This window comes from Micrasema longulum, unplaced genomic scaffold (genome assembly GCF_059751315.1).
Source record: "Micrasema longulum isolate JH-2025_06_02 unplaced genomic scaffold, ASM5975131v1 h1tg001086l, whole genome shotgun sequence".
NCBI classification, from domain to species: domain Eukaryota; kingdom Metazoa; phylum Arthropoda; class Insecta; order Trichoptera; family Brachycentridae; genus Micrasema; species Micrasema longulum.
Genome location: NW_028278274.1, coordinates 113,036 through 140,086, shown reverse-complemented (window position 1 = coordinate 140,086; position 27,051 = coordinate 113,036). Strand labels below are relative to the sequence as shown.

The 27,051-nt window shown below is 31.6% G+C and overlaps 1 protein-coding gene across 1 annotated transcript in view; it reads right to left on the bottom strand.

The window, feature by feature from the left end:
* Positions 1-23,951: 23,951 nt before the first annotated feature.
* The window catches only part of SPARC (secreted protein, acidic, cysteine-rich), a 29,972-nt gene continuing 26,872 nt past the window's right edge, over positions 23,952-27,051 (bottom strand). Inside the window, exons 6-9 of the mRNA XM_088233369.1 lie at positions 26,282-26,428; positions 25,679-25,881; positions 25,143-25,290; positions 23,952-24,241 (exon numbers count right to left, since the gene is read on the bottom strand). Of these exons, the coding sequence (XP_088089495.1) occupies positions 24,191-24,241; positions 25,143-25,290; positions 25,679-25,881; positions 26,282-26,428 (549 nt within the window). The 3' untranslated portion in view covers positions 23,952-24,190. The remainder of the gene's footprint in view (positions 24,242-25,142; positions 25,291-25,678; positions 25,882-26,281; positions 26,429-27,051) is intronic.

Here is a 27,051-nt window from a genome sequence, read left to right as displayed (position 1 = left end):
ATTATTTGATGTATATATATATATATTTTGTCTGTTCTATCACTTTCATTGTTTTCCAATGAATTAACTGGTGTGCGTTAAAGATACCCTACACAAAACTATAAGGAAAATATATTAATGCTCTCAAGAAAAAAGGATCAGAGTTACACCAACAAGATTAGTGGCATTACATGCAAACCATTGACACCACAATTCGAGTATGTGGATTGTTCTTCTAATTATTGAGCACGAATAACATAATTATTTACATTACACTTAGAAGGAAGAAACGTCATAATATGTGGTGTGTTAATGGTTTACGGCATAAAATGTTGAACATAACAAAAATTACACCAATTCATCTGATACATTATGTCACATATTAGTTCAGAGGTTGTCAGCCCAGAAAAGAGAATGATATCTCTTTTTTTCTTTTGTTTTATGTTTTTACAGCTCCCTTTCTTGGTCAGTCTTTCATGTTGTGCGATGTTCAGGCACATCTTTGTTACAATTCCTATAACATACCCGCATTGATTTATATTTAATGTAAGTACCTAGACTATCTTAAGAAATGTTTTTAATATTCCACATAAGAGATTACTCAATTATTTTTATATCACAAATTTTTCATACCATTGTAAATTGATTCTCAAAACTAATATTTTAATAATGAATAATCACACTTAGTTTACCATAAAATATATTTAAATCTACTTAGATAACCGTCAACAAACTAGAAACTGCCAATAATAATGTACTAATTCTAATTGACCGTATCCAAAGAACGGCAATTGGGTAGGAATACACGATGAGGTTGATTTATTTGAGAAAAAAGGCTTTTTGTTTTAAATTTTTTAAAAAATCCTAATTTTAATTTTGTCTTGATTTATAACGTTTCAAAAAAGGTACTTTATGCATATATACGTTTAAAAAAATCAAACCTTTTTTTTGTATTTATTATTTAATGTTTCATAAATAATTTGTGAATTGTATCTAGATAAGGATATACACAGTATCTAAGAAATAACAAATATCTTTTCTTCACTTTTTTATTTAAAAGTGAACCAATCGTGTAACTTTCAACCCCCCCCCCCCCCCCCCTCCACCAACAATTCTTCCACATACCACAAAATATTACTAACCTAATTTTTAGTGGATGTTCGGACATGGTGGTAATTGCATCCCCATAACTCTGCATGTAATGTATGTATTTTTTCGTAAATATTATGTATACTACGGTGATGGAAAAGGTGAAAGTGTATTTTAGAATTTGCATGTTGATGTAGTGAGTGTCCTGACGAAGAGACGAGTACTTTTTAAACCTGGTAGAAACAATAATTAGATAAGTGGTTGTATACTAATATTTACTAACATTAGTTTAGTTAAATGTTTGACCACAACGAAAAAATAGTATCTAGATTTTTTGATACGTGTATAATTAATGTTGTCTTTACACTTAAATGATTGAGAATGTCAGATATTTTAATACAGAAATTTAATAACATATCAGTTTTCATAATATTATTCTCTGTATTTCAAATTATGATATTTAGATTGAAACAGTAATAATTATACGTCTATTGTTGCACTACGTTGTATGTGGCTCTGTGATCATAGCATAACATGATATTGATTTTCACAAACGTATTCAATAATAATTGTACGTCATTATTAATTATTTCGTCCTTTGTTATAGTAGTGATGCACAAAATCGATTATATAATCGAATTGCGATCATCTGGGTGATCGAATTATTTCATTTTAAATAAATTATTTAAACAACAAATATTTTAAATACATAGTTTATCATAATTGGGCATAACATTGAGTCGAATAAAATATTCGGTGGTTGAAAACGTAAAAATATGTAAGTATCCAAAATAATATGCAAAATATAAAACAAGAAAGAAATAACGTGAAATACTTATTATAATTAGAAGAAATCTTAATAAATTAAAACATAGATGAATAACATTTTATAAACGGGAGTAAAAAAGTACAGGCATTTACATGGCTTACGACTTGTCATTGGCTGTTTTAAGTAGCCACTTTACGCACTGTGTAAAATTCACCGTTCCGTCTGTCTACAAAATCTACATTCCTTAAATTTGAAGTTAAAGAACTGAATCTTTTATTGATGTAGGTGACATTCTGACAAAATTATTTCAGCTACATACGAGGCTTGTTCAGAAAGTAAGTGTAGTTGATTTTTATATTTTTTTAGAAATAATGTATTTAGAAAAAAATATAAGACATTTTTTATACACTTATTGACTATTTTTATACGTGATCTCTATCCCATTCAATACATGTGGTGAGCCGTGGCACAAGTTTCTTTATTCCCATTTCAAAGAACTCTCCCGCCAGCTCTTTCTACCATTTCAGAACTTTTTTTTTCACCTACTCGTCGGTCAAAACTTTAATTCCACCCATGTGTGCCTTCAAAGAGGTGAAAAGATGATAATTCGAAGGCGCCAAGTCGGTGGAATACGGAGTCAAAGAGCGCCTTGGTGTCTAAAGCTATCTGAAGACTGGCGTTGTCGTGCAACAAGCACACTCTTCTCGTCAGCATTTCCCTCCCTTTGTTTTGAATGCTCCTTTTGAGTTTTTTTAGGGTCTCACAATATTTTTGTGCCTTGGTGATTTTCCTCTGAGGCAGGCCCGAAACTGTGGTTTTCAGCATTTGCTCTGTCTTTACTAAACTCCTTGCATCATTTGCACATACTCATTTTATTCGTAACGCCTTCACCGTAAAACGTGTAGGTGTTATTCTTTCCGCGAGTAGGAAGCGGATAGCAGCACGTTGCTCTCGCTTGGCGGGATTTCTTACTGACATCTTTCACGCTACTGGATACTACAACGTAAGTTTACGTACTACCTGGTTCCGGTGATGCTCGCTCTATCAGAAGATCCCCCTCTACTACTCAGTGTTGTTTATTCTCGAAAAACAAATACTTCAGCCCTTTATAGGCGCAGTACACTTACTTTCAGAACATGCCTCGTACTAGACAACGCTTGAAAAAAGTTTTCAAATTTTATACTTCTTCGACCGGCTGGCTTTATCAACAATATTTGAGTCTGACCAAATTTTTATAGACAAGAACTGGATTTTACCCCCTTGAGAGTTATTCATATAAATTTTATACAACAGAGATGAAGAACATCATGTAGAAGGCAATATAGAAATCCAGGCATTTAGAATGGTTCATGTTACGCAGTGTTTAAAGTAGCCACTTAAACCAGCTAATGACAGGTCAAAACCTAGTTTAAATGCCTAGACTTCTCTATTCCTTTCTATAAAATGTTCATTATCTCTGTTGTAATATAGTGATATTAATAACCCCCAATAATCAAATTAAATCCAGTAATTGTCTTAAAAATTTAGATAGACTTAAAGTATTGTTGATCATATTTCATTGAGAACCGCCTTGAGATAGTCGCCCCCCATAAAACAGTAGTCTATTTGAACTTCAAATTATTGTTGCATGTCATGCTATTTATAATTTATTTTCATATTTTTGATTGATTATTATCTAAAACATTGTTGTGTATTTACGAGGGTCAGTCAAAAACGAATATAAAATTAATAAAATATATATGTTCATTTTTGCAACCCGAGTAAGGGCTCTAGGCCTATTGGGGCACAAGTTTGTACCACTCAATCAGTTTAAATTATCGATTATTTCCATGTTCTATAACAAGTCATTCAAGCACTCTTTTTTCGCCTATAACATTTTTTACCATTCAATCTATTGAAATAATCGATTATAAGATATAACAAGTTATTTGAGTATTCCCATCCCGCCCATCACAAGGTTGTACGTACCACTCGATCAGTTGAATTCGATCCCGTAGTGTACATGAATATATTGTTGAATAATGATTACCTTATTTCAAACCCTGTTTACAAAACCTCCCTTCCTTGAAAATGTTGATTGATGCCATCTCTTACGAACCGCTAGCGGTGGACGTCCCGGTATCGACAGGTTGGGGTGACATTGTATACTAGAGAGCCTCTCCTTAAAAGCCTCGCAGGCTCTATTGTCGCGACAAAGAAGAGGTATTGTTTCCAGAATACGTCTTTAATTCAAATCCCAGAGAAAGGATGCCAGGGTACAAAGAGAGGGTGGAGTGGAATAATTAATCAAAGCACCTGTAATAGTATACTTAGTCCTGTGTACTCATAATATAATGTATGGGGGTGTTGTTGGGGTCAGTTCATCAATTTCAGCCCTGGAAAAATACACAATACCGTAAATATACTTGATACCTGATTCCATTTAAAAAAATCATAACAAATTTAAATCGCCTGGTTGATGAATTTGATTTCAGTATCACTTTTTTTATTGAAAATTATAGAAGTTAGTAATTTCCCTTATACCAAAGGCAATTTTTGTATGTGTGTCCTCGATGGACTGAATAACTACTGGACCGATTTACGTGCGGTTTTCAGCAAAATGTAGATCTTTGCCTGAGCATATTTATAGTTATTAAAATCTTCCATTTTTCAAAGAAAAAAATATTAGCGTTCTTATAATTTACCCAAATATTTCCATTTTTGTTGCCATTTTCAATGAGTTCTAAATAACTCACTATTAGAAAATGGAAATCAAGTTGGGGTGGAGTGAGGTTCGAACCTCGAAACTCTGGCCTGTGAGTCCACAAAACTAGCCACGGGACCACAACCCGATTCAAATTTATCCAATTCATTTCGTCCATTCGTTCGTTCCAGATTCAAAATTTATTAGGTAAAAAAAGTTAGGAGAGTAAATGTTACCAGGGTTGCATTCGATGAGAATGCATATACTGAAGAATATGGAAGATTTTTTTTTTAATTAAAAAAAAAGTTATTTTTAAATGTTTACAGCATTCGTTTTTTATGGATCCCAATCAGAGTATTTCCTTAAATTCCTTATCATTTCCACCCATTTATTTCTTTTAACTGGATTTTCGGTAATATGAAAAAAATGACAACATTTTTGAGAACTTCATTCTCGAATACAGTGTACCCCTGTTGGTGAGAAGAGCAGAAAATTAATCATTTTATGTTTTGGAATTCAAACATAAACAAGTACTTAGGTACCTACTTAAATTCAATGTTTGTATATTCATTTTTTTTTTAGAATTCTAATAAATATAAAAATACTCAAATTTTGCAATAGCAAAGCATTACCGGGCTCAGCTTGTTAACTATAAAATATACCAACGAATGTCTAACAAATATTATTCAACGATTTTTACCACTACATTAACCAAAAAAAAATAACATCGTATCGTATTCCCTTTCTGCACCTAATGGTGCATGGGGCACTGCATCGGTATACTGATTGCAGATTATATTGATCGTTTTTGTAACGTGAAGGTACAATGATTAGTCTTACGCTTCAGGCACCAGTCCAGGGATTATGAAATACTCTAGTTTAAAAACACAATTTTTCATAAATATTTTATATCTACTCTGTCGGGAATCGAACCCGAGACCTCTTGCATGGTAGGCAAACGCGCTGACCATTACACCACGGGGCTGACTGAGTTAGTAATACTATCAAAAATATTTTGAATTTGAGGGGTGGATTTTTTTATCAGAAGTAAAAAAAAGTCTAGGCCTTACTGGGCTGAGACTATACTTCCTCATTCCCTTCCCTAAACTGTTCTCCATCTCTGTTGTAACATGTTGATCGAAGATCTAATGTAGATTTAATTTGTTTGAGTTTAATAAAGTTTAAATCGATTTTTTTAGGCATTTGGGATCTTGGATATTAGGCAATTGTATATCTTTAGAATAATAATGTTTGTGATAGCAAATTATTCTATCAATTCCCAAAAGGAACACTTCCACATTACCGGAAGTCAAACTGGAGGATGGGTCACGGGGTCTACCACAAACTCTGAATTCGAGCAAAGAAACTTCAGGTTTTTGTCCCCCAAAATATTCAATATGTTACCCGAACATTGCAAAACCGTGACCCGGATCCAACGAAATAAATTTGTAAAAAAAAAAATTCTTGTGTTTAGGTAGAGAAAAATTAGAAAATTTACCAAAAAACATTCTTATATTATAAAAAGTATAATTAAATATTGTATAATTGTAAATTGAATGAACTAGAAGGTAGTCGTGTTATTGTTTATTTTGCATAAAAATGTCTGCCTTAAAACAGGTTGTAATAATAATAATAATGTTTGGATAATTTATACAGCGCCATTTTTGTGAAAATCACCTCAAGGGCGCCGTACAATAAATAAATATCCCAACACGTCTTGCTGCTACAGAGCGCATGGATGGTTGGGATTCTAGTTCCTCGTCTCCAATTATGACATATTACAATTATGATATATTTGAGCTAGATAACAAAACGTCTTGCAGCTACAGAGCGCATGGACAATAAGAAATCTAGCCACTATTTACATTTTCATTTTAAATTTTTTTATTTGACAATGAAGTTTAGAGTTTAAGTGATATTTTAAAAACGAAAAAAAAGCAAATTTATAAAATTAGAATTTAGATAACATCAAGTCTCGCAGCTACTGAGCGCATGGACGGTTGAAATTCTAGACCCCATTTACTAAATTTAGATATTTGATAGTTGATAACATTTACATAATATGATTAAAATAATATGATAGCTAACATCACAAAAAGTCTTGCAGCTTCAAAACGCATCGACAAATGGAATTTCAACAACATAAGAATGATTTTAAAAAGTTAATAATAAAAATAATTTTGAGAAACGCAATAATAATACATTGAGCAAAGAACTAGTAAGTATGGCAACGAAGTGAACATTTTTTTTTGTTCAGCATATTTTTTTACATCTATTTTAGAGCGTCGATTTTGCTTAAAATGTATTAATATCACTCCTTTTTGCACAGAAATAAAATGTTTTTAAATTGATCAATTTCAAATTTGGTCAAGTCCCTTACTGTTCTGCGTCAATATAGAAACTTTACAAACTAAAAGTAACATTTACGCAATTTTAACAAAAGTGTTCATGGCTGTTTTTGAAGATTACATCCAGACATGTATGTTTAATTGAACGTAGTTATGCAGAAAGCAGCCAGTCCACAATTTCGGAAAAATGATATATTGATGTTATTGAGTGCAGTAAGGTCTATTCTATGTTCTGCTAAAAACAGCCAGACCACTTTCATATAAAAAAACTGTATTAATCACCTCCGGAAAAGAGTGTCGATCACAAAAACAGCATTTCTCAATTTGCAGAAAACGCCCACAAATCTAAAAAAATCGTATGGTACTTTAAAAATCTTTTAAACTGTTCAAATGCACAATAAGATTCTTGTTTGTAATACATAAAAAACTTATTTATTCATTGTTTATCTCTATGTTAAAGTCAAAAACATTCAAACTATTGTGTAGATTTTATAATTCACTCTTTTCACAAAATGGCTATTATCTCGGTTTCACTTTTCTATAGCTGGCTGCTTTCTGCATAACTACGTTCAATTGTATTATACACTACATTAGTACATACGCACCTATATAAAAACGCCGGATTACTGGCAGGGCCGGAAAAAGAGTTAAGATGGTTTTTTTTATGTCTGCTGCTGAAAATTTTGGTTCATTTTGTTTTACTTACTATTACGAATTTCCCTAGTTAAATTGAGTATATCATATACGTTTTATACAATTAGAAAGCAAAAATATGGAAAATCTTGAACGATGGCTCGACAAACAGTGCCGAATTGGCTGAAGGAACGAGGGGGGTGTTTTCATCCACGCGGTTACTTATTTATCTGCATCACTTGTACTTGGGGATGAAATATGCGCAATGTACACTAGAAATGCTAATTTCGACTTTGACTCCAAATAGAATGAGAGAATTCCTGATTTCTATTTTGAGATTTTTATACCAGTCGGAAAAATAAAACGCCGAAAGATTTGCATGTTAATGGCTCAAAGAATGTTATTCTATCATAAATTAATCTCAAGTGGACACTTGAATTTTTATTCGAGTATTTTCTTTTGTAATTTATTCGATAATTTACCTTATAGGTGGAGCCTACTCGGGTGACTCGGCCGCGTGGCTATTCGTTTATGTATTTTTTGAAACACTGACGGACCTGTAAGTTACATGTATAACTAACAACGAACCTAAAAGCGAAAAAAAAAACAAATTTACTCATTCAATTTATGCCTGTTGTTTCAATGTGAATTTAATGTTTACGTAATAGTACGGTTTAACAATAAAAACGTCTATTTTTGCGCGTTTTGAAGTGACTTTAAACATATTAACATAACAATATTTTGAGTTTGTCCAAATTTTTGTAGACAAGGACTGGATTCAACTCCCTGGGGAGCTGTTTGTATTAACATATTACAACAGAGATGAAGACCATTTAAGATAAGGTAATATAGAAGTCTAGGCATCTACAGGGCTTATGACCTGACAATGGCTTGTTTAAGTGGCCACTTTACACACTGTGTAACATTCACCATTCTGCCTATATTTGAACATCTATATTCCTTCAATTCTTTCATCTGTTGATGTTTGTGAAGTTAAAGAGCTGTAGTATGTAAAGTGGCCACTTAAACCAACGATTGACAGGTCATAAGCCCTGTAGATGCCTAGACTTCTATATTACCTTCTCTTAAATGTTCTTCATCTCTGTTGTAATATGTTAATATAAACAGCTCCCCAGGGAGTTGAATCCAGTCCTTGTCTACAAAAATTTGGACAAAATCAAAATATTGTTGATAAATTACCTGGTCTATGAAGAAGTATAGAAATTGAAAAAATAATATTTTCAGGCGTTGCCTAGTATGTAGATGAAATAATTCAATTAGATGAATCTCACCCGCATAAATAAAGGTTTCAGCTCTTTAACTTCACAAACATCAACAGATGGAAGAATCGAAGGAATATTGATGTTCAAATATAGGCAGAATGGTGAATGTTACACAGTGTGTAAAGTGGCCACTTAAACCAGCTATTGACAGGTCATAAGCCCTGTAGATGCCTAGACTTCTATATTACCTTCTCTTAAATGTTCTTCATCTCTGTTGTAATATGTTAATATTAACATAAGGTTTGGTTTCGGTTTCTGCTGAAACTAGAACAGAAATCGCTTCCAGTTTCGGCTGGATATCTCGTTTTGATTGTGCATAATTTATAAGAGCTTTCTCTTAATCAAATAGATTTTTCTGTAGTTTATAAGCTCTAAGTCTTGTGCTTTTACAAAGGCATATTTTTCAAGAAGCTTGCGCCATAGTTCCGTTAAGACACAACACGAACGCTGAACTTTTGAAGTTTGAACTACTTTTTGAAGTCAATCTGCATACATGGGATTATGGCTTGCTGTGTCGCTTCAAACGAGCCGGAAGACAAAACCAAACAAAACCTGATTTCTCCTCGGTGGTTCGGAGCTTACGTAAGTATTAATTATTATTGTAAGGGGTTAGACTTTACCGGGGCTTAGAGGAAATCTGAAGTTGAGCTAAGTGAGCGCAAATGTTGCGTGATTGCGGATTGTATGAATGATTGTGTGAATGTTGACACTCTTTACTAAGTAATCCCTCACTAAGCTTGTGGTAATTGTACATGTGACAAATTGTACAATAATTCCGTTGGTTTATTTTGTCACAGTACTAAAGGTAGTTTTGATTAATTTCGCTTTTAGCAAGGAGCTGGTAGAATTTTGTAGAATTTACCCTGTCTCCTAAAATAATTACAAAGGAGACCATCATTATATAAATGATAAAAATTGATGTTTTTTATACAAATTTATTTATATAATATCTGTAGGGGAAGGGTGTAAAATGAAAAAAAAATAATTGGTAACATATTTAGTAAAAAATCTCTTTTGTTCAAAATGTACACTATTTTTTAACATGTTAGTTCTGTTGTTGTAGGAAAAATACAAATCCATCAAATAAAAATACAAAAATAAAAACATACTGCAAAAATCCGTTTTGCCCCACCGGGTGTACAAAATGACATACGATATATAATTGGATGGGATGATTATTCAACACTTTTTAAAAACAGAATTGATAAGTTTTTTTACGAATATTAAAGAATTAAAACATTAAATGCACACTTCACAAACAAAAATCTTGTTTTTTTTTATTTAAACCAGCAGATTTTGCATGAGCCTAGTTTCCACACTTCATGCATTTTAACCATGTTTCACCTGGCTTTGATCTCGTATATAACTCATTACAATAAATGCATGAGCAGTCATCTTCATCGTCTGTAAGTAGAAAGTCTTCAGTGTCTGAATTAATAATCAATTTTTTACATATACCATGTTTACACTTTTCCAGTATATGTTTTTGGAACCTTTAGCTTTAGCTTCTGATATATTTGGAGTTGTATTCAAATGTCATGTTTTACGCACATAATTGCGAAGCATTATTATTCTTCTAAAGAAAAAAAGTATTAAATGGGGAAAAGTGACATAGTGTGTCATTTTACCCTACCAGTACATATGTCGTTTTGCCCTACTACATGAGTTTTTAAAAACATTAAAAAATATCACATTGCGCTTTGTAAATTTTAACAAAATAATAGTTTTTCATGAAGATTAACAATAACACAACATATCTTTTCAGTTTGTGTTGTAGAAAAATACAAATAAAATAATGATAATACCTTCGGTGTCCGCGCAATAAAAATATTGTTCTTTTTCACAAAGTAACCCGCAACACGTCCTCCTCGGGCGGTCGCCATAAGCGTCCTAAATATTGGTGAGTATTTATGTGTCGTACCAGTGCTTATTCTTGTGCAGGTTCAAACATGACCAAGAGTTTGGTTTCTGAGATTTGATTACTATGTCATTTTACCCGCCTATGTCATTTTGTACACCCTTCCCCTACCTTTAAGTTTAATGGTTTGGGAAACAAGATTCATCAAAAATAAACGAATTTGAGATGAATAAGTCATTTAGATACTAAAATGGTATCAAAACTCCTAAATTCCACACAATTCATGGTCAAAATAATTTTGTTTTCAAAGCAATAAAATATTACAATAATCTCTCCAATGAACTAAAAGCTATTAAAACCAATATATCAGTAAATAAATTCAAAGTAAATTTTTGAACACAAGTAAAAACAGCTGTCTATTTTAATGAGTATTACTGTATTTTGTATTGTTTTCTGTTTTTCTTTTTATTTCGTATTTTTTTTTTCTTCTTGTAAGTTCGAAATTATATAACTTAAAATTACTAAACAAATATAGCAATGTAAGTCACTCTCCAAGCATAAGAGCTAGTCTCTTTTTTGGAAAGTAACAGCTATAAAAAATAAAAAAATATCAAAGTATATTGTATTGTAAAAAGAAACATATTTCAATTGTGTATATTATATCAATAAAAGTTTAAAAAAATCAGAAAACAATATTTTTGATTGCGCGATTACTTTTGAACCAAAAGAGATAATTTCTATCTATAAAAAACTTTCAATGTAAAATAATGATTAATTTGATAATAATAGTACATATTGAAATGGTTTTTTTTAATCAAAACAAAGTAGACTATTTATTTCAAATTTAAAAAGCATTTATATGACAAAAGTGGAGTTCCGTGTTTTATTCAGGTATTAAATAGCTTATTGCGATAATTTGTTCATTTTTAACATGAAAACGGCAAAAATTTAACTCCCGTGTCTTATCCTCTAAGGTAGGTGATAAATAAAGTACAAAAAACTTGCTAATGATATTTTATATTGTTACAGCTCTAAAGCTCGTATTACATAAGTCGGAAAATGATACAATATCTTGTGGAAGATTTGACCCAATGAATATTGTGTCAGTAATACACAAAATGGGTTGAATCTGTTTTTTTTTTCATAGAGTCTTTATTCAATACAATATACACATTATTACAATATTAATACATTATAAAGAAAACAAAGTATTAAAATATATTTTGTTCCGATAAACTATTAAATAATAGTTTATCATCGGGTGCTCAGACATTAGTTTTAATCGATAATCAAAGAAAAAGAGTACAGATATAATACTGTATACGTATAAAATAATGAACATAAAATAAAATTAAATAATGAACACATAAAAATAGTTTTAAAAAAAAAATATTTTTTGAAGTTAGAAAATAGAGTAAAATAATACAATTAAAATTGAATATATTTTTAATTAAACACATATATAAATAGTGTGTGCTCATAAATGTAATCTTTGATTATTGAGTACATGAAAATAACATTTTTATCTGTATAAATTGTATGTATTTATTTGATATGTAATATATTTTCTTTACTAACTTTGTATACTATGTGCAAATCTGTTATTAGTTCTGAGTTTATACACTATATCTGTTTGTTTACTAAAAATATGTACGTAGAACTGTTGATTTCCCAAATAAAATAAAATAAAACGACATAAAAAATAAAACAAAGTTAATTGAAAATTTCCGTTCATATTTACAGAAAAATAAAAATAATAAGAAAATTAAAAGTACCTATTAAAATTAAGATCTAAAAAATGTAAATAAAATAAGATAGAAATAAAAAAAAAGGTTAACCTAAGAAAATAAAAAAAATGTATTCAGCGAGAGATAAAAAAATATGTTTTACATAAATAATAAATCAATATAGGAACGTTCTGTCTACTAACCACTTACGTAATAAAAACATAATTTTATTTTTTCTATGACTTGTTTTCACGTCAGGTGGCAACATATTAAATACTTTTGTACATTGTACACAACGTACATTGTCCATATTTATTTATCATGTGATCAAATTTTAAAAAATCACATACTCAAAACATTATAGAAAATTATTTGTTTATGTTATAATGCATAAATATGTAAAATTATTGCATTTATATAAAATTACTTAAACTGTCTAACTAGAATTAGTAACCCTGTTCTGAGATTCACATGAATCGCATTCATCATTTTGTTGTGAGGGTAACGTGTTCAATTTTTTGTGTTTGTTTGGTATTGAGGTCTGACCTAACCTAACCTTATCTCGGATTATATTCAGTTTATTTTGAACAGTTGAGGACAACGCAATATATTTGCTCAAAATGAGATATGACTGTAAGGTCACTCGTTTATATCTTTACCACAGCAAAATACGGAATTGTAGTTGTTGTAATTCGTAATGAAATGTATATTCGAAATCAATATGGATATTGTAGAGAAAATTTTTCATAAATAATTTCTTTTTTAATTGTTACAAAATATGTCTCCACAAAAACGCGACGTATTGAGCCTTGAAAATTTATTAATTTATTCATTCAAAATAACACTAGGTTAAATATTAATGAACTTATTAAGGCTTTTTAGGCTATGGCCGTGTCAAGCCATAATAATTAACAATAAAAATACATAGTAAAATTAATTAGATTCAATTATAATGACATGTGATGCAATAGAATAACAATCGAGAAAAAAAATGTACAAGTTAAAAATAATATAATTCCAAAGAATACAATGCAAAAAACATTATCAGATATAAATTTTAAAATATAAATTATTCAAATTTAGATTCATACATAATCAAATATACAAATTAATGGTATCATGAAAATCAACAAAATAATAGTAAAATATAGTTGTATAAAAAAAACAAAATGATAGTGTCATTGAAATCAATAGAAAAAGAATATGTATATATAAACATAATTGAAATTAATATTAAGATAGATTTTCTAGAAATTGTGACGTAAGGAAGAAATTTTGACGTTGTGACGAATCGTGACGTGAAGATTCGTAAAGATTTTATATTTTTTTATTTAACTTTTTGTACATAATGTTATTTGTACATTGGCGGGCTTATTGCCAAATGGCAATTTCTTCCAACCAACCAATAAAATAAAAGTTTTATTTTTATAATTCAAGTTACAGAACATATTCAATAGAAGAAAAAAATTAAAAAGCTCAAGATATATATAAAAATAGAAATAAACGTATTGGTTTATAAATTACCATAAATCAAAACTATTGCTCAATGGGAAAAAGGAAAAAAGAGGAAAGAGGAAAAAGGAAAGGAAGAGAGATTAAGGAAGAGAAAGGAGATGTTCTATTTAAACGGATTTCAAAATGTAACCGAATCGTGACGTATTAGGGGCGTGGCCTGTACAAAGAAACGTTTTTGCGGGAATTTAAAATGATACATTTTAAAATATTTTTTACGCCTCTAACAATTACAAAATATTTTTTTAACTAAACGGTATTCCATGGACACTTACTAATTTAAAATTGTAAAAAAAGAAAAACGTGATATTTCCCTATTGTAGACTCGTTAATAATTAATCATGGAAGTAATAACTTTATCGGTGAATCCATTAGTAAATTGACTTCCAAATAATTAACTGAAGCAGATACTCGTAATGCACCGGGATCTGTTTGAAATAGTTGAGTGTCAGTTCTCTACAGCCATGTTGTTGAACTGTGGTGAAATAGTTTGACAGAATCACAATATTGTTGTGAACCAAATCATCCGCAGGATACCCTCACAACTCACAACTCAGTGGTAGCTGCCAATAGACTATAGAATACATTTGGAACACTGTGGCGCATAACAACGCGACCACAATACGGTACTTTCGCAAAACGAGAATAGGGAAAAATCACGTTTTTTTCTTTTTAATTTTTTTAAGTAATAAAGGTTCATGAAATACTGTCCAGTAAAAACAATTTTTTTGCTCATTATTAGTAGCATAAAAATATTTTTAAATTTGTAATTTTGAATTTCGGCAAAACGGTGATTCCATTGGTCACGCCCCTAATACGTCACGATTCATGTTTATTTGTTCTTCGCCGTTGAATTTTGTGTAGAACAATATCATAATTCTTGACTTCACAACAAGCTAGGCCAAAAACGTCGCATTTTTCTACGAACGTACTTTTATTGAATTTCTTTTATAAATTTATGTGTGAAAACATTTCTCCTCGATATCAATAATAAATTCACAGTGTGTAAAGTAACTACTTAAACCAGCCAATGATAAGTCATAAGCCCTGTAAATGCCTAGACTACCCATATTCCCTTTCAATTTTTTTTACCTCTTTGTTACAACAAATTTAAATCTCAATCCATTTCATATATTTTTATCGGTATTCGTAGTATGTGATATTTCCCTATAACGATGATAGTGTATTAAATATTTAGAGCTTATTTTTACGCTTCTAATAATATATCAATGCCGAAAAAACTAGTTTTTATTTATGATTTTAGAGTAGCGATACCTGTAAATACAGTTATTTAATATTTCCACAATTTCTGTTTTTTACATACAATATTACATTTTAGTTATTTTAAAACATTTTTAAAATTATTATTTTTGTTTACAGGACTCACCAAGCCAATGAATATGGCTTGTCGGTAAAGATCCTTTACAATTAATCATATGATAGTCCTACATGGTTATATAATAATAATTACTACTTAAATATAGGGAGCGAAAAAAAGTACATGTAATTTATGCTTTAAAAAAAATATTTAGAAGATGTAAAAAAAAGCAAAAAATAAATGAATGATAACGCAATTTCAAGATAAAAAATAAATAAATACAGAACCGGAGTACCAAAATTTAAAACAGAAGTGTGTACATATTTAATAGGCACCAAGCATTTTATTAAAAACATTATTTATTAACATATCCATATCTATATCTATATTTAAGTCTATATCTATATCACATCCTCATCCATATCCATACATGTATATACCCGTACATGCACACATACATATCCATACATACATATATACACATACATACATGAACATACATATACACACATAAACATCCATGAGAATATTACTTAGTTATAATATGATGTGATTTAGTTTTTGAAAAATCAATGTTTTGGGGAGAACAAGGTCAATATATCTTGTTAACAATTATCCAACGATACTACAACATTACTAGTAAACGACTGAGGGTTCGATTTCGGCCAATAAAACAAATTTCGGGCGCGGTTTCGGTCGAAACTTGGGTTGTGTCTTTACACTTAACACACTGTGTAACATTCACCATTCTGCCCATATTCGAACATCCACATTTCTTCAACTCTTCTATCTGTTGACTTTTGTGAAGTAAAAGAGCCGAAACTTTTATCGCGTGGGTGAGATTCATCCGGCTGAACCAAATCACCTACTAGGCAACGCCTGAAAACAATTTACCAATTTTTATACTTCTTCTTTTACCAGGTAGTTAATTTAACAATGTTTGAGTATGTGGTTTGGCGGCCTCCATGGTGTAGTGGTCAAGACGCTTGACTCACACACGAAAAGTTCCGGGTTCGGTTCCCGGTGAGAACACAAAAAAATTAAATGTGATTTTTCTCAAGCCTGGGTGTTCTGTGATGTATTTCACCACAGTTATTGGGCCTCCTGGCCTGTTGTGGTGCAAAAAAATAAATTAATAAAAATATGCAAATGCTTGCAGACTGACTGGATTTCCTCACTAGGGAGTTATTTATATTTAAATTTATTTCAATAGAGAGGGAAAACATTTTTGAGACAGAAAATGAATCTGGTCCATGAAGAAGTATAGAAATTGGAAAAAAAAAAAATTCAGGCGTTGCCTAGTGTGTAGGTGAAATAATTCAATTAGATGAATCTCACCCGCACAAATAAAGGTTTCAACGCTTTAACTTCACAAACATCAACACACGAAAGAATTGAAGAAATACAGATGTTAAAATATGGGCAGAATGGTGAATGTTACACAGCATGTAAAGTGGCCACTTAAACCAGCCAATGGCAGTTCATAAGCCCTGTAAATGCCTAGACTTCCATATTCCCTTCTCAATTTTTTTTTCCCTCTCTTTAAAAATAATTTTATGATCCCTAAATACGAGTAGATATTGTAGAGTAAAGTTTAGTTCCATCCAGGCTTTGGAAAAAATATTATTTTATTTGTTTATTTAAAGAAAACAACAACCATTACAATAAATTAACACAATATTTACGAATCAACCAAAATTATAGGCCAATTATAGTTTTCTGCATATTACTAAATACAGTGCCAAAAAAAGCCTACATGTATTGGGCCACTCCGTATCACTCTTCTTGTAAAAAAAAAATATTTTATTAACAATGAAATCAAAATAAAATAAACGAAATAAAAAAAATTGTCAACTAGGTTTAAAAAAATCTATGTATTTTAATTATATTACTGCGCATGACTCCGTAGTTTCATACTTCTTTAAACATTTCTGTGTCCAGGTGACTGAAGAATACTGTAATGTTGTGTATAATAAAACCAAAACCCAGTTTTTTCTTTTCGATAGCTGCTCTTCACCTTTGGGTACGGATATCAACAAATATATGCTAGTCAAATAATTGTTTTTCTTTTGTTGTTTATTAATTAACTTATCAAATTGAGACAATTATTTTCAATGGCTTTATGTATCGGATTATCATCGTTTTGAATTTTTGGGGTTTCGTAATTTTCGAATTACTGCGTCCGTGACGTCACGAGTTGTCAGTGAGTTGTGCTGACATTTTAATTAAAACGCATATGAAAGGGCTGAAATTCCTCATTCCCGGGACGGGGTGTGTCGTCAGATAAATCACAAAATAGTGGAAATGAGATTTAAACGACACTTGACTAGATTTTTTTTACCTTTCGAGGTGGGTATTCGGTTAAGTCCAGAGGTATCTTCTTGGAGGAAACGCGGTCTGACTTTTGTATGTACAAACGTATTCCCGTATTTTCTTTCTGGATTATGGCAGTAGAGCAGTGATTATTTTACATACTATAAATGTTTACAATTGACGTGTCTGTTATTTTTCTTTTTTGGTAAATTGTTTCTTTTGATACTTTTCCTTAAAAAATAAAACAAAATTGGTTAGTTTTAGGTTGTGGATAACGGGACAACTGGATTTTGTCGATTTTAGTCAGGCAAAATCAGTCCAACGTGCAGTTGTATTCTTCCCACAGTATCGGGGAGGCATTTGCAAGAGAGTGACATAAAATAGTGTTCAGATACCTATTTATCATAATTTGTCTACCCCGCATATCCTCAGTCAAAAATATTATATATGCCCTTTTGCAGCTTTGTATGAAAAAATGTTTTATAATCAAAGTACCTATAGTATATTATTTTCTTTAAGTTTTTTTTTCAATTATATGGAGTGTTCGTTAAACCCTGTCACATCCAAAACCACGATGATCAGTATGGACAATAAAACATGTTAGCATATTTAGGACAAAGAAAAATTTTAAAAATAAAATATTCAAAAAAAACAAATGGTTGCTGAGCTCGGTTCTCCGTGTATCAGGCACTCCCCTCCCCCCTCGTTTCTCCTCTGCAGAAGTAAGCAAGCATTTGCTTTTTTTGATATTTTATTTTTTAAAATTTTATTCGTTCCAAAAAATATTTTAATGTGCTAATATGTCTTCTTGCTCATACTGATCATCGTGGCTTCGGATGTGACAGGGTTCAATAAACACCCTGTATAATGTACTATTTTTAAAATACATTTTATTGTTAACTTTTTTTGTATTAAGGATTGAAAAAATCGATAGTGTGTGTAGAAAGTTAAGTTCATTAGGTAAATTAGGGTTTGTTCCAATCCAGATAAATCCATCACTTTTTTTTAATCGTCAAGAACGCAATGAAATACATATATTAATAAGCCAACTCTTTGGACATAAAATTAAAAGTTAATAACGTAAATCGATATTTGTTTCATATGAACAAATAGTCATGATAAGTTAAACGTAAGTTATTTTTATCTGAATTTCAAACTGTCAATTTTGGACTCAACTGGATCTTCTTCCCCGACTCGGGAGTTCATGACCTTCGTTTTGATTCTCAAAGTACCCTCTTAACTCCCATCAGCAATTTCTTCGTCTTCTCTAACTCATATATTGTCCATGCCGCTCGGCTGTGGAATCATCTCCCATCCACTATCAAACAGACTCACTTACAGATTCAAAAACTACGTTTACTCAAATGAAAGACATAACCCCTACAATACATCACATACAAACAATATAATCACTAGACCCTCAACACAAAGACAACTTAAACAAATACAAACTAATACTACTTTCGGACAAAGAAATCTGTAACCTACTTTCACTATCTATTAAAACAATTAGTAACGAGAAAATGTTTAAAAAGGCTATAAAAAAAATGGATAGTGGAGCTAGGTAGAAGTAAAATGGATTGTCTCATTCGCCCAAACCAATATTGAATCAACTGCTCCACAAGTGTATAGCTTATGTTAGGTTTTGTTATTTTCATTGTGCGTTTTGTAATGTAATATGTACTTTTTTTTTTTTTTTCCAATATAAAAAATGATTGCTAATAAAAACAATGTGACTTCGCTGGGGTTACCCGTGCCGAGGACACTTAACAATATACTTTTATTTTTACACGTGAGAATATACAAAGAAGATGTATGAATACATCTATACTCCAGGAACTGGACATAGAAGAGAGACTAACATCCATGTGCGAGAAAAGAATCCTGCAGTTCTTTGGGCATATTTCCAGGGGGAACTCTGATAGTTTGGAGAAAACTATTCTCCTGGGAAGTGTCGAAAAGACAAGGTCGCGTGGACGTCAACCGACAAGATGGAGCGGCACAGTCACTGAATCATCACTGACGAATGCCTATAGAAGAGCACAAGACCGTTCCAGATGGAGGGAGACTGTTTACAGACGAGCCATGCCTGGAGTCAGGCGTAATCATCATCCTCAGCTATGAGGCACGGATTGAAGAGAGAGATACAAAGAAGACTTAACATACAGAGATAATTGGCAATTTATGGTTATATTTAATTAATGTATACCCATATTATTTATATTATAAAAATAGCCAAAACATAACATAAACTGTACATTTATGGAGCAATTGATTCAATATTGGTTTAGGCGAATGAGACAATCCATTTTACTTCTACCCGGCTACACTTTTCATTTTTCATAACCTTTTTGAACATGTTCTCGTGACTTATTGTTTTAATGGACAGTGGAAGAAGGTTTACATTTTAATTGCATAGTTATTAGTTTGTATTTGTTGAATTTGTTTTTATTTTTGTTTTGATGATCTACTGATTATATTAGTTGTATTGTTGGGGTTATGTCTTTCATATGAGTAATAATAGTTTTTGAATATGCAAGCGAATATTGTTTTAGCGTATAATTGCTTTGATGTTATAAGTTGTGATTTGTGGAATATTTCTTTAGTAGATGTCCGTATCGGGATTCTTAAGTATTATTTTAATTACCGATTTTTGTTTTGAATATAGACGTTGGTCTTTTAAGCTTATTTTGTCATATTTTCTATTTGCTGTTTCCACTTTAAATTTATATCAATAATTACTCCTAAGTATTTGACATTATCTGCCCTATCCAATATTGAGCAATTATAATGAGTACTATCAAGACGATTATTATTATGTAGTTTGATGTTTAGATAAAAAAAAGTTGTGAATAGTTTCTAGTACTGATTTGAAATTGTTTGCCCAAGAAGTTAAGTGTAAAAATTTATGCTGTTTGAAAAAAAAGGAAAATGGCAGACTCGCGATTTTCGCATTCACCTAACGATATTTTTTTATCCACTCCAAGATTCCTTGCCATTTTTTCCATAATGTCATTTTGTCGTAGGCGAGTAGGTGATAAGCTCTGTGACATAATATATTCGCTTCAGCCTTCTTGACATTTACTCCGCGTAGAATTGACATTAGGACAAAAGACCACTGTCTTACGCCAACAAAAGGTAACCTTTTGTTGTCTAAAGGGGAGCCTAATGCGAAATACCTTTCATTCTTGGAAATTAATCATAAATTAGTTGAGTTTAAACAATACCCTGAGCCGCGGCTTAAGGGGGTGTATGAACATATTGTTTTGTCTAGTGAGAAGAATCTTGAGGCGTATCAATAATGATCTGTATAGAAGACTGTCCAATGTTTTCGAAATATTCATAGTTGTTGGAATGTTGAAATGGTAAAAAAATATGTATATATTTGTAACTACTATGCAAACATAAAAAAAATAATTGTGGTGTAAATGGTAAAATTAAAATAAAAATACATTTCTACATAATATACAAAATGCTTACCAAAAATATTTTGACTTTAATTATTTTTTTAAATCAGCGTGTTACCTGATAGTTTCAACTACTAAGAAACTGTATGTTCTCCATCTCTGTAGTAATATGTTAACATTAACAAATTTTTAACGTTCTTTATTATTTTATTATGAGATCCGTACATTATGTAGGGCTGAGATTGGGCATTATGAGTAAGGCATTATCGACAAAATCAAGAAAGGAGCTCTGCGCTGGTTTGGACATGTAGAGCAAATGGACAGCGAAAGAGCGGCTAAGAATATTAACAATGCGAATGTTGATGGATGCAGAAATAGAGGAAGACCGAGAAAGACATTGTTTAACCAAATTCAACAAATACTTGAAGATGGACATGTCGAAAGTCGGAATAGTCGGCGCGCGTGTATGAGAAGATGAATGAATGTAGAGGAAGCGAGATCTGTATGCAAAGATAGAATGATGTGGCGTTCTATCCTCTCTGCCAACTCTTACGGGGAAACGGCGTGATGGTTTGTTGTGGTTGTTGTTTATGTAACCACTTTTTTCTATCATTATTTGAAAAAAACATTTAGGTTCTTACTATTTACCCAAATATTTCAATTTTTGTGGTCATTTTCAACGAGCTGTAAATAACTCACTATAAGAAAATGGGAGTCAAGTTGTGGTAGAGCGGGGTGCGAACCTCGGACCTTTGATCCGTAAGTCTACGATACTAGTCACAGGACCACAAGCCGATTCAAATAATACCTTTTTTTTTCGCGTATTGGGGACTTGAACAAATGCTCTCTATTTTTTCGTAAAAGTTAATGCTTTATTTTTAATTATACTAGTAAAAAACATAATTAAAAGTATTGTCCATCGCTAGCGACTACTTCCTCCCATCTTTCTGCCAGCATACGAATGCCATCTGGAAAGAACGACTAATCTTTTGATAAAGCACGTCTCCGCAAGAGTTTTAGGTTCTTCGGGGCCTCGATTATGATGGGAAGATAAAAACGTCATACCTCCTCCACCTTGTCGGTATAGTTGAAGATGAATTCCCTCTAGCGATTATAAAGATATATTACCCACCCCCCACCTTCAAGTTTTGGGTAGGTACATCGATATGAAACAAGGGGAAGCGTACGTCACGGTACACATATCTACGTTCTAAAATGACATAGCTTCAGGATAACGTCATAGTTGAAGGTAAAAGTCTCCCGACCGACTACAAAGGTATAGTACCGATACCCCCACCATCAAGTTTTCATTTAAGTACATTGGTTTATACCGATGGGTCTAGAACCCCTCGATACGTTTATCTACGCATTAAAAGTGACAAAAATTTTGTTCCACCGAGCTTTTTTTTTTAAATTATGATTTATTAAAATTTTTAATTGTTTTGAGGTTGGCACTTTTTTTCTTAAAATCTATTATAAATTTGAGAGAAAAATAAATATGTTTTGAAGTCGAATTAAATTCTGACAAAACTGTCTCTTTAATAAAACAAACGCCTAGATGTTAAAATAATGTCGCTAGGTTCTGTCTTATTAACAAATAAGGCGTTAGAAAGTTACCACGCTAAAAAAATAATTTAGTAATTATATTTTTTCCATCTGTTTTACTGTCTTTCCGAGTGTATATATCGAAATGTTTAAGGAGCTGGCTTTGTAGTCGATCGGTAGATACAATACATACGATCGTTAAGCGTACCGTCTTAGTGATTTCCAAAACTCATTCAAAATTCATGTTTAAGCGAGCATATTTTGCTTGAATTGGGATTTATTGGAATTTATAATTGCTTTGAAGTGAGCACTTTTTATGACAGAAGCCTATTTAAACTATAAATAAGATTTATTTTAAATGTTAATGACGTAAGGATCGCGGACTAATTGTTTGCGGTCATTCCATTGACTTGTTTTGATCATATATATAATGTCGATATGACAAGTAGGTAGAACATACTGAGGTAAGATACAGATAGTACAGAAGTTAAGTATAACGTATCGATATATACAATGAAGATAGCGTTCATAATCGAGGCACATATGCTTTTTGCGAGAACTTTTTCAAGTCCCTATTATATCTGTACCTAGAGGATGCAACGTTTAACATATTATTGAGTATTTCGATGGTAAAATAATACATTTTTCAGCATCTTAGAACAGGGTTTCCTTATTCTAGGTAGATAGCAAAGCAACTTTATATAACTGTAATAATTTTGTGCATAAATAATAAAATTAAAATAAGTTAAGCAGGTTAGTAAAAATTTTTTAATAAAAATATAATGTATTGCATTTTATCATTATATGTACTATTTAGATATTTTTTATTTATTTTTTTAAGAGGCTCTGCGAATTTCGATGTGTAAATTTAAGAACTTTGTCAACCTCGTGGTATAGTGGTCAGCGCGTTTGCCTACCATGCAAGAGGTCTCGGGTTTGATTTCCAACATGGTTAAAACGAAATATTTATTTAAAATTGTGTTTTTTTACATTTCATTCCTTGGACCGGCACCTGAAGCGTAAGACTGATTGTCTTACCTTCGTGTAGCAAAAAAGTCAAACTATAATATATTGTTATAACTAATATACTAAACTCGTGAGTGGCGTATAAATACAAACTGTTAATTTAAAATATATTTTAAACATGTGGTATGGATCTATGTAAATTAGCGAATGTCACATGATTTATAAAGTGCCTATGGGACAATGCACCACAAAATGTTAAATTAAAAAAGGTATTTAAGTTATCTAATGCTGCCCTTTCGTCAAAATGGGTTGATTTATCTCACTTTTTTCATTCAACCCGTTGTGAAAAAACGAAAAATTTTGACGAAACCCTGTCGATTTTTGTCTAAACTAATATCCAAGACTCGAACCTAAACTAATTTCACTGAAATGTAAAGAGTACGGACCCAAACCTGTATGTTTCAATTGATTATCGGTAGATGGTATTGAAGAAAGGGAAACCAGTAATAATGATTTTTCAATTTTTATATCAAGAAATCTATTTTTATTAAATAAAAATATAATTTATCCTTATAAATGATTAGGATTCAATGTTATTACATAATTTTTTTTAAGACGTATTGATCTTACTTTACAGTAAAAGTATCTCAACAGGTATTTGATTTAATAAATGCATACTTTACTTCGACACTCTTCGAATATTATCTTAATTATTTTCAGCACCATATTGTATCATATCAATGATTTATTTTAAAGTAATTTATTCATTATTTGCTTCATTGAAGTCATCACATTGGTGATCTAATTCCCCCTGGAAAAAATATAATAAACATTAGATACCAACGTCTACATTAGTTTTATGATATAATATCTTGTACCTTAGAGGATTAAACACGGGAATTCGGTTTTTGAAGTTAAAAATGTAAAAACTATCGCAAAAAGCTATTTTATTCTTGAAACACCGAAGTCTACTTTCTTCCTAAAAAACTTTTTTAAGTTGAAATAAAAATCTAAAGTTCACTTTGTTTTAGTGCAAAAAACATCAGTAGCCTCAGATACGCTATTTTAATACGTTGTATTATTACAAAAAAAAACACTATTTTACATTGAGTTCTTTATAGGTTGAAATTATTTCATGTTATGCTGTTTTAAAAATCGCCCAATCAGAAATCTTGTTTTGAACATTTCGTTTAATGTGCTTCCCGTGGTTTATCCTTTAGGGTAACAAATATGATGAGGGCTATGAAACCGGTTATGGGTACATCTGTATAATAATTACATTCATAGAAAAAAAAATCATCATTTTCCAAATGCTTGAGTTTACTGTTTACTATATTGATGTGCCTTATATGTTTTTTAAATATTTTTTATTATTATTTTTTATGTTTCTAATCCTTTATTTGTGGTGATTTACTCATGTGTCTGTGTCATATAATTGCTTGTCCCATCTCAACGCAGGACTTTTAGCCCCATGGAGTCTCAAATAATGTACAATAAACGTATGTATGTAAATAAATAAACAAATAAATTAATAAATAGATCATTCACTATGATAAAACTTATTTAGAAATACAATGTGTTCAACCTACTCAAAAACATGCCTAATTTATCATTATGGAAACGGAAAATTTTATACCCAAACCCAATCAACATTTCATAAAAATACCATTGTTTTTTATTTATTTTAAAGAATTCAGTATGAAATTAATCACCTCATCCAGCTCCAGGCATTTGCCCCACTCGTTGAGGGTGATACGATGATCATCATCAGCATCACAACTGTTCAAGAAGGGTCCAATGCAGTGCTCCAAGGACATCAAGGGAGCCCTAATGGGAAACAGCTCGTGACGGGAAACAAATCTGTAAACAGTCATATCAAATTTAGTGAAAAATAACAAAAGAGCGCAAGGCAAAAAGCTAAGAAATGTTTACTTCATTTAAAATATAACAAAAAACCATATAAAGAGCCGTGTAATAAGATGATCAGTAGTCCTCAATTTAATCTTAATCCTCAATCACGTTAGATTAGCGAAAACAAAGCAAAATGGTTGTAATTACAATAACACAAAAGTGCCCTGAAAAGCAATCGTTTGTTTTAAAATTTACATAAAGGTTAGTTAGCAAATACCTATCTAAACATTACACCGTGTCGTGTTGGGTATGAAGAACAAATCATGGATTTTTGGTAGCTGGGTTTTTTGCTCTTTTGTAAAATTTCGGCCGCTGTGGTGTTCAAAATATATCTGACCTGTCATTGTCATTGGCATCCAAGTCACACCACTTCCAGATAGCAGCATTGGTCCAGCGACGAGTGAGGTTACTCTCAGCCTCCCTCTCCATCTTCAGGTAGTACTCTGACAGTTCCTTCCTGTCGGCAAGGTCACGCATGATGTTGAACAGCCAGTCACGCATGCGCCTTGGGAAGTCTGACATCTCGTCAATTGAGCATTCCTAAAAGAAACAAAAGGAAAATTGATGGAAAAAGAATATATGAAATCAATCCAAAACTGGTTATGGCCGTTAAAATAATATTTTATAGCCTATGCTATAAAATATTATTTTATGATTTTATAGCCTATGATATAAAATATTATATGATTTTAAAAAAATATAATGCTTTTGCATAATATTTTTTTTAAATCATCATCATCAATCCATCTCTCTTCCATATCTGGAACATATGACGTCCAGATGAACTTACGATGAACTCTTGGAAATGGTTGTGAAGCGAGCAACCGTCGGCATCATGATGGCTCTCAAAAAAATACGCGATAAAAAATCGGTGTTAAAACTCCTATTATCAATTTTTAAAAATATATAACTTAGAAGTTTAGTGATAAAAAAGTCTTACGGGCATCTCTCGGCACTCTCCGTAGTAGTCGACCTGGACGTGGCTGTACTGAGTTCCCTTGCATCCATCCTGACCAGTCATGCAGAGGCAACGGTGACGGTGGACTTCGCAGTCAGATCCCCAGGTCTCGTTGTGGTTGGTGCAGACCTGAAACATTCACGGTTCGAGAATCCATGTCGTTCTTTACTACACAAAAAGTTGAATAATTATATGTTGCAAGATAAACTTGAACGACTTCAGAATACATGCATAAGATACATTTTTGGTCTTAGGAAATATGACCACATTTCTGATTATCGTAGGCAACTGAAATGGCTCAAAATTAGACAGCGGGGAGACTATCACTTCCTCTACTTCTGTTCAATGTACTTCATAGTCCTAACGCTCCTTTATACCTGCGTGAAAAATTTCAACACTTATCAGTTCATTGTTTACCTCTTCGTTCTTATTCTCAGGGCACTCTCTTAATGCCCATCCACAATTCCTCTTTCTTCTCTAACGCATATAGTGTCCATGTGGCTCGACTGTGCAATCGCCTCCCATCCACCATCAAAGATGTTACTACATTATCTCTGTTTAAATCACGTCTGAAGAAACATCTCCTTTCTCTTCCTTAATCTCTCCTCTTTTCCTCTTTCCTCTTTTTGCCTTTTTCCCATTGAGTAATAGTTTTGATTTAAGGTAATTTATAAACAAATACGTTTATTTCTATTTTTATATATCTTTAGCTTTTTGATCTTTATTTTCTATTAAATATGTTATGTAACTTG